The 9,210-nt window shown below is 44.0% G+C and overlaps 2 protein-coding genes across 3 annotated transcripts; one reads left to right on the forward strand and one right to left on the reverse strand.

The window, feature by feature from the left end:
* Positions 1-1,129: 1,129 nt before the first annotated feature.
* LOC135487148 (NADPH azoreductase-like) lies at positions 1,130-6,387 on the reverse strand. Of its 2 annotated transcripts, none has more exons than XM_064770583.1 (3): positions 6,234-6,387; positions 3,060-3,296; positions 1,130-2,761 (listed from the first exon to the last, which is right to left on the reverse strand). In XM_064770583.1, the coding sequence occupies exons 1-3, from the start codon at positions 6,355-6,357 to the stop codon at positions 2,523-2,525; spliced, it is 600 nt and encodes a 199-aa protein (XP_064626653.1). In that variant the 5' UTR covers positions 6,358-6,387; the 3' UTR covers positions 1,130-2,522. The 2 variants fall into 2 exon arrangements, with proteins under 2 accessions (XP_064626653.1, XP_064626652.1); XM_064770582.1 differs by lacking the exon at positions 6,234-6,387 and adding an exon at positions 4,932-5,134.
* Positions 6,388-7,354: 967 nt separating this feature from the next.
* On the forward strand, positions 7,355-8,146 carry LOC135486840 (dynein light chain Tctex-type protein 2B-like). The gene has a single exon (XM_064769944.1). The coding sequence runs from the start codon at positions 7,355-7,357 to the stop codon at positions 8,144-8,146; it is 792 nt and encodes a 263-aa protein (XP_064626014.1).
* The last annotated feature ends 1,064 nt before the right edge of the window (positions 8,147-9,210 follow it).

A 9,210-nucleotide genomic window follows, 5' to 3' on the forward strand; every position in this document is an offset into this window, starting at 1 on the left:
ACTGTCGGCGAGCATCTCTCCCTTCACTTATATATAGAGTACCAGTCATGCCAGTATCTGCCCCGATGGTCTCTCTACCGGCGTTTTGCGTATTACCCATCAGGAGACTTTCGGAAGTCGGCATGGTTGTGGATGATTCTTCCATCATAAAGGTTCTACGATCAAAAACGATCTCGCCAACATTTTCGAACGAAGTGTATCTTTGTTCGGGCGACACCGGAGGTAGTCAGTCTCCTTTCATTGCACTGTTGACAAAAGTTTAGGATTACCGTGTCCGCTATTGTCATTCCTGGGCTGTGTGTTTGTCCTCTCAATTTATGCGCGATCACCAGCAAACAAATCACAAATCAGAAGGCATATAAACTACAGGCCTATCTCATTAACCCTTTGGGCCGGGCATGCGCACTAAGAAAAGTTACGTAGAGAATGGATAATGTACAAAATATCCACATTCAACAGGCCTATACAGGGTGGAGTGACCTGAACATGGACGACTATACTTCCGTCACAGACCCAAAGCAGCAGTACCTGTGGATGGCGAATATGTTCAAAGGGAAGGCGACTGAACAAGACAACTTGAATCTTTCTGGACTCGCAACGGAAGATGGAGCAACAATGTGTAGGAGACGGTGTTCATATACCATCTGGATCAGCACCGGCCATTATCCGCGTGACTGGCGGGAAGCATCAGTAAAGAAGTCATTCCACAGAGCATTTTCCCGCTACGGTTGCAGCAGAACTTGGTTTATAACTAATTATTTGCTAGAAAGAACCTACCCGACATAACACTGGAACAAAAGTGGTGGAATACATTATGCTCATGGTGTCCCCGAGTTACAATAAAGAACACGCAGTCCTTTATGATTTCTTGGCGGCTGTACGCTACATACTGCTACCCAGATCTCAAAAATGATTAGGTACAATGAAAATGAGGCAGAGAGGAACTGTGATGACCTCAGTCATCACTGGAAGAATAGCGATGGCTCATGCTCGTGTGGAACACATACATCATCTAGGTTCCATAGGACTAGATAATATACACTGCTACACGAGATGGAGACACTGACGAATGGAAGCAGTTTCTTGACGCTGGCCAACATGGTCGTTAATACAGTCAAGAAGAACAAAATTAAAGCTGACAATAGAATTTAATTCATCTGTCTATGAATGTGTGTATCTAAGACGTGTACAAAGCAATTATATCACCGTCATGTAACCGCACACTAATATTTCTAGCTAACGTTTTTGAGACTTTTCACTTTGAGTGCTCTCTTTATTGGGAAAGATGAAAAACATATTTGATACGTTTTCTCAGTTTTCCATTGTTAAAAAGTCATCGTCTCTCCGGCCGTCTATTGGAAACACTGAAATATTAGGAGCAAGCAAAAGCGTTATACCAGTCAATAAGAGATCGGCCTATCGAAGTCGAAGACTGTCGTAGTTAATACTGTTCGTACTTTTTGGCTGTTTCATCTGATTTTGGGTTGATGACCTTGATCGATACATTGATTGATGAGTTCTAGTATCTTCATGCACATGTGAATGTGATTCATCTGAAGTTACCACCGTGAGTAGATTCAATGGACCATACGCACGTCCGTGAGTGAAGGCTGTATGTTTTATTCTAGATTGTTCAACTGATCAAAAAGGACCCCTCGGAAACACAGAGATTCTTCACAGCTATATTTCAAATCCGAAACATTGGCCGCATGCGAAAGCTCCTTACGCAAGAAGCTACGAAACTTCTAGTGCAATCAACTGTCATATCCAGACTGGATTATTGTAATAGCCTGCTCGTTGGTGCCGATGAAAATGTACTTGATAAGCTACAAAAGGTTCAGAATCACGCAGCGCCCGTGCTGAAAAGTCTACATTGGCGACCAATCCGTGAACGTATAGAGTTCAAGACAATGCCCCTCATATACAAAGCAAGAAACGGACTTGCCCCTGCTTACATATCCGAGCTCCTCCCATCCTGTGACTCCAGGCGATCCCTGAGGTCCGAAGACAAATGTCTCCTGAGGATCCCAAGGTATCGCCTGGAGACGTACGTTGGCAGGAGCTTCCTTGTACAGGCGGCCAGACTTTGGAATGAGCTCTGCATTGAGATCAAAAAGGCTAAGACTGTTGCTATTTTCAGGTGCGGGCTAAAAACTCATCTATTCAGACGATATTTTGAAACACCGCATTAAAGCATTATGGTGACAGGTGTTTCTCTGTCGGTGCTGCACGCTTGTGGAATGAGCTGCCACAAAACATAACTTCCCAGGAGTCCACTGCAGCATTCAAAAATGGGTTAAAGACCTGGTTATTCAGGAAGTTTTATGGGGAGTAGCGCTTTAACACCAATCGTTCTGAGAAGCGCTATATAAGCACTCCAATATTATATATTATTATTAAAGCAAAATTTGGATTTTGCGGTATATATGAATGTAAATTTCAATTAAAAATTCAATATATCGCCTAGCTGATAGGACAGTGCGGCACTCTGGCGATTCCACACAGCAGCATAGTTCCACTAATTAAAAATCATCCTTAGGGGCGTTATCCTTACGATGGTTCTTCATAGCTTCTCCAAACCACTCCACCTGGTTCATTAGCTTGGAGAAACTGCTGTGTATATGTTTGTTCTCCGTGTTGCCCTGTTCGTCTAGCTGCTCATTGACTTTTCCAATGGTGACAAAATGAGATACGGGGAGGCATCCCAATTCAGAGAGGAAGGGACGCAACGCTACACCAGCCAACGCACCACCCTGAGGACCTGAAAAGGAGGATTCGATTATCCATTATAATAAACGATAGCATTCTGACTTCAATCATGCATTCGCAGGGGGACATCATTTCCTGCTGCCAAACGAATTAAACTGTTTCCAATCTATACTTGACACCAGTAGTCTGATTCCTGCAATTAAAATAAGCATTTTTAGATACTTTGAACATTAAAGTTTCATATGAAAAGTAGTGTTTAACTGATGCATTTTTGTCTGAAATCGAAAAGAATCCGAGAGCCTTGGGAAATGGACTATACGGAGAAATCTTCGGTGTTTTCGAGTGCTTACCCATTGAGTACAGCACCATTCCCGATGGCTTGCACCTGTACGATTTGGGTGGAATGTGGTCCATGGTGTTTAACAACGCTGGGGGGACGCAGCGGTTGTACTCCGGCGAGAGGATAAGGTACGCATCGGCACTTTCCACGATAGCGTTGAGTTGCTGGAGTTTCTTGGGGACTTCTGATGCGTGTTGGTAGAAATGCATTGGCTTCTTCAGGAGAGGCAGGTCAAGAATTGCCGGGTCTGAAAAGAAAAGAAGAGAATATGTAGATTATATTCTGTACGTGATTGCTTCCAGAGCTGGCATTTATTCAATATTTAAAGCATTATTACTGTTACGCGTATTTCACGTTTTTTTAGGCAACGCATTCACTGAAAAATAATGAAGGATAGGAGTGACTACGAGTACTAAACAACCTTCGTTTTTGTAAAGGATTGTGTATTAGCCTCTTAGTTTTGACCACGGAGGTTTTGGTGAGGCAACCATTATCTCTTGGGTTCGCATAAAATGTGTCGAAAGTAGATTCTCCGTGGATTATGCCTAAAATATCGGAGTATTTTTGAAAAAAATGATGCCGAAGTGCAAAGTAATGGGTGTCTCATCAAATACCGCTCGAGTGGAGCTGTAATTATTTGTTTGGTTTTAAAAATTCAAAAAATTTTAATTCTCAAATACTTTGTTGATGGCAAATGAACATCATTCTCGTATTTTTATGAAATGTCTTAGAAGTTCGATATCAATCTCAACACATGTCTAGCGTGATTTGCCATATCTAGTAGTCTCGGCGGCCTCATCCTATTGACGGAATAAATGGAATTGGAACGTGTGTGGGGAATGCTAAATGGTCATCGCCAAACGTCCCAATTTGAGGGAGTAGTATAAAGCGCGTTATAATAATATGGATTTACAAAAAAAGTCATAAACGTGATTTAACAGATAAGCATGTTAAATGCATTAGTGTGCATTTCTAAAGGCGTTTCACTGTAACTCCAGTGTTGCTGACCGTGTTGCCACGAATGATAATGAGCTCCTGGATGGTTGAATATGCATGAGTTCGGCTCTCCATCTCGGGCAGAAAAAAGGCGCTGTTTGGTGAGCCGGGCTTGCCAAATAGTCACTTCCTATAATAATACCTGACCGACACAGATGATAATATAGGGCAGCTCTGGCATGCATTCAATGTGAAGAATTGAATATACCGATAACAACACTTGGCGTCAACTCTCAATGTGAGTTACCTATGTGTACTCGATTATGTGTATCAATGGAAAGAAAGTGCTGCGCTACGCTCCGCTATGGGCTTGTCGACCTCCTGCTTTCTCACCGGCAGTGGCCATCGGCTGTTGCCATAGGCCTATGTACGACATGCCCCTTGGACCGAGGGCGAGGGGGACTCTGAGGGGGAAGGGAGTTATATCAGAGCTTAGAGTAACCAGCCTAACGTCAGAGCTTAGAGTTTAGGCTGGTTACTCTTGGTCAGAGCTTTCTGGGCATCAACTGGTATAAGACTACACGGTGGACAGTACACACAACATGTTGCCAATGTCGAGGCATACGCCAATTGGCTTGTGACCCGAAATCATTTTTACGGCTTCTTGGTGATCGGAATGTTTCATTTATGTAACAACCCTTCCGCGTCCGCCATCAAATTTTAGCAGATTTTCAACCAATCAGAGAAATTCGTACAAAAAAATTTCTCACAGGCCCAATTGCCTCGTCGGGCGAAAAAAGCACGATATCAAAATAAATTACGGGTGAAAAACAGGACGATTGCAGAATCATCTTCGTAATGATGTGACCCTTGATAAATACTGGTGATTGAGCATTATGCAGAGTCGGCGAGCGAATGAAGCAGAAATGAATTAGGCCCGACTCACCAACTATCTCCACAGGGTCAAATCTCTTCGACATCTCTTTCTCGAGCTTCTCCTGGACGAATTTCAACACCCGATCACCCATTCGCCCATCTCTTACGCTGCCAAGGAATATTACTAGCTTCAGCTTGCTCATCTTGCCTGGTTCTACACTATCTATTATTTTTGCGATTCTTCTCAAATAACTCTGGTACATCCGCAATTTGTTATATCTTCAAGGAACAAATCGAGCAACCTCGAAGGGATGACTTGGCGATTTCCGAGCAATGATATGTGACGTCACCCACCTATTAGTTCTTCACTTATTAGTCTCAACGTCTGGCGCAAAGCCAGACGTTTTCCATTACGATTTCACTACGATGTTTGACCAGAAGGAGCAGTGCGCGAGATATGCTAATGAGCAGACCTCCCTCGCTTGAGTTTCGGAAGAATGTTCCATATCGCGCTGAGCTGACAGGCGTGCATTTGACTGGTACAGGTTGGAACTGAACATTGAATATGCTGGTGGTGACGCTTTCTGATGAGAAGTTGGTCGTGACTGATGCAGTATCCTTGGACTTGTCCGGCACAGCATCGTTCAATCATTGCTCTCTGAGCTGCCTTGATTCTGTACTTACCCAAATACTGACACCAAATGCCTGTTGACTGTGCTTTAAGAGAGACTGGCGCCATGCCTAGTCTCTCTTAAAGCACAGTCAACAGACACCAACCCCCTCAGGCTCAGAAACCACAAACGCCCAACCCTTCCTGCTACCTTAATACTTCTGGATAAATACTGGTGATTGAGCATGCAGAGTCGGCGAGCGAATGAAGCAGAAATGAATTAGGCCCAACTCACCAACTATCTCCACAGGGTCAAATCTCTTCGACATCTCTTTCTCGAGCTTCTCCTGGACGAATTTCAACACCCGATCACCCATTCGCCCATCTCTTACGCTGCCAAGGAATATTACTAGCTTCAGCTTGCTCATCTTGCCTGGTTCTACACTATCTATTCTTTTTGCGATTCTTCTCAAATAACTCTGGTACATCCGCAATTTGTTATATCTTCAAGGAACAAATCGAGCAACCTCGAAGGGATGACTTGGCGATTTCCGAGCAATGATATGTGACGTCACCCAACGTCACAACGCGGGAAACACGATATATATTTTAAGAACCAAAATAAACCAAAATGAAGCAAACTAAACCCAAACCTCTGCGTGGAGCCTGCACAGCCTACACTCCGGACACAGTGGACCGCCTCGTCCTGTCCCCCGGTACAAAGACGATCAGGATGACGAAACGGACTGGGGGTATACTTACCTATAACATCCACCTTGCACTTCTTGTTCGCGTCCAGTTGATTCCTGACGAATCTGAGGACCCTGTCCCCCATTCGTCCCTCCCGCACGCTCCCCACGAAAACACAGATCCTCATCATCGCCATTTCCTCGAATGTGCAGTGACTCAGCACAACCCTGCCAACCGGAACGACTAGGCCACAGCGCCATCTAGACCTGGTTCTGCAAGCGATAAAATGTATTATTGTGTCGCCATCTTCAGAAAACTGTTGGAACCAAAATAAAGTTACGGGATTTTAGTAGGATTTTTAAAAAGACGGAAGTAGACAATTATATAGCCTAACGTAGGTTTTGGTATTGATTATCTTCATAATTTGTGGAAGTTGGTCCAACAGATCAATACCCGAGATAAAGTCACCAAAATCCATATGTCAAGTGTGTGCAGTGTATCATAATCAAATACCCATGACAATAAACACGACAGACAAGATTGGCTGGTGCCACTGCAATGATGACCTTATCTGCCTATATGTGATAATCGTTTGTTATGTTTAAAGGTAATACGCTGACAACAGAAAATGTCACAACACAGAGACAAAGATTTGGACTGGATGGCTTCGCATTGACCGGTAAGCGCTCCATGGCAATGAACCTACTCATAATGATGCAATGCTAGGGAACAGAGAGATTGTCCACAGCCATTTCGTTCGACAGCTCGTTGACAACGCGTCAGTCACTGATGGAGAATCAGTACGGGCGAAACACCGCCAGTTGTATCAACATACGGGCCTATCACAGGCACTTAAATCAAGTGTGCCTTTATAATATCAATCAAACTCGAACAAATTCTTCGCTATGGTCGTGTATGTTTTAATGAACAGGTCATGTTTATTATGCTTTCACTGGCGCGATTAAGTACGCAAACGACGATAAAAGATAAGTTTAATTTGTAATCGGTGCCAACTTTGCGCAAGGACGGACATTTTAACAGGAGACTTCAGGACTGAGCATACCCTCCAAAGCGAATGTGTAGATTATTAGTTGCTCGGAGAGTCAACATACTTTGTTCCACTTGGGATAGCTCTGAACCAATAATTGTTCGCCAATATTTAATTTCGTTGACGCTAGGCGATCAAAGCCATAATGCACCGTGGGGTGGATTCGTTCAGGAAACAGTCATCAGTCGGATCAGGGATAGAATCAGCTCGAGGACAGACTAGGAAACCAGGGGAAAGTGTGTTATCTAGTACGACAAGGAAAGTTTCAACGCCAGCAAGCGGGAAGAGGAGGCAGAGGTTAGACAGCACAAGTGAGAGCCACAGCGAAAGGATGCGCAAGGCGTCATCAACGGGGCAGCCGCCCGCTCAGGGCGTCCCGACCTTTCGAAAGAAGAGTCAAGCTGCGGGAGCCCAAAAGGCGGAATCCCCAGTGGCACAGCGACCGACTTGGGCCGGACCTTCTCTCATGGGGCTGATGGCCGGGAAGAAATTCGCCAAGAAATGGGCGTCGAGATTTTCGACTAATCGGAAGGCTGCTTCTTCCGAGAGCGGGCAAACATGGAATAGCGCGACGAATGCGATGCGGCTGGAGCCAACGTATCGGATGGAACCTCACAAAAGATTCAACGACAAGAAAGTCGAAGCAGTGATAAAGGAAAACCTAGAGCAACGCCTGGAAGGTTTCAAATACACGCCAAGGCTGGGGCCTATGATGAGTAAGATACTCACGGAGGAGATAAAGGAGAGTGTGAAAGCTTTATGTTTTGATCGGTATAAGATCATTGTTAGCGTCACTATGGGAGAGAAGAAGAACCAAGGATTGAGGTTATCAAGTCGGTGCACATGGGATGAACACTTGGACTCGTTTGCCACATACGTATTCGAAAATAGTGACATTTTCTGTTCGGTAACTGTTTATGGAGTTTATTTTGAGTAACGAACAATGACATTTTCTGTTGGCTGACTGTTTGGGGCGTTTTCTTCGAGTAACGTATCGGGACATATCATGCATCGGGAACTGTTGAGGGAGTTTACTTCGAGTAACGTATTGTGACGTTTAATGGAGTTCATTTTGATTAACGCGGTGTTGACATTCGCGGTAATGACTGCCAAAGCCAACGTGATAAACCAATGCAATGTGCTGGGATGTTATATCCCAAACACTGGATTTGGATTGCTGTTAGATTGAATACGGATACATTTCTGTATACATGTAATAACAATGTTTAGGTTGGATGCCCCGGAACAGTTTCTATGCCAATGGCTGTCTGATAAAACAGCTAGTGATGCATTGGCTATATGGAATATCGTCATTACATAGGAATCATCCATTGTCATACATAAGGGAAGCCTTCGTATGAGACATTATACTTAAAAATACATCTTTTCACAACTGGACACACATAACGTAATTTCTGGAAAATATACTGCTTTTGATGCTGACTGACATTCATCGTAACAGGACCGAGTCTTTCATTGCCTATTTGATTGACATGATTGTTTAGGACTGATCAATCACTCAATCGTACCCACCTGTTAATGTTACTATAGAGAAGTTGCGCATGCACCCTGCTGACGTCCGACCACGACGTCAGTCTCGTCTCTCTAAAAGGTGTGTGGCGATCGACTGATCTTTGACGTTTCTCAGCATTCTACTTCATGTTTACGCGGTTGGTCGCTTTGAAAATGTATTCGACTCGGAGCCGTAAATGATGCTCATCCTCTCTACTGTCTAATCTGTCTCCTTACGATGGACATTAGCGATGAACCGCGGTTCATAGATTCTTGACGACAGGAAGACATTCTGGGTTGTTGTGTTGGGGTTTAGTTTTAAGTACTTGTACGATTTCCGTTGATCAAAGGTAGAGCTTAGGCCTCTATACCAAGGAAAACTACATTGTATTTGCCAATGGTTAAACAAATATATGCAAGAAGGTTTGCTTCGCGGTCATGGGACATTAATCAGAGAACCGTCCTGTGCGTCCACCTGAGTGTTCCTTG

The sequence above is a fragment of the Lineus longissimus genome, chromosome 4, assembly GCF_910592395.1.
Source record: "Lineus longissimus chromosome 4, tnLinLong1.2, whole genome shotgun sequence".
Lineage (NCBI taxonomy): Eukaryota > Metazoa > Nemertea > Pilidiophora > Heteronemertea > Lineidae > Lineus > Lineus longissimus.

Bases quoted from the DNA above. Each gene is read 5' to 3' on its own strand.
- LOC135487148 (XM_064770582.1), bottom strand. From the start codon at position 5,124: ATGTACCAGAGTTATTTGAGAAGAATCGCAAAAATAATAGATAGTGTA. The intron at 3,297-4,931 runs GTGAGTCGGGCC...TTTTCTTTTCAG, and splicing joins TGACCCTGTGGAGATAGTTG to ACCCGGCAATTCTTGACCTG. The intron at 2,762-3,059 runs GTAAGCACTCGA...CCTCCTTTTCAG, and splicing joins AATGGTGCTGTACTCAATGG to GTCCTCAGGGTGGTGCGTTG.
- LOC135486840 (XM_064769944.1), top strand. From the start codon at position 7,355: ATGCACCGTGGGGTGGATTCGTTCAGGAAACAGTCATCAGTCGGATCA.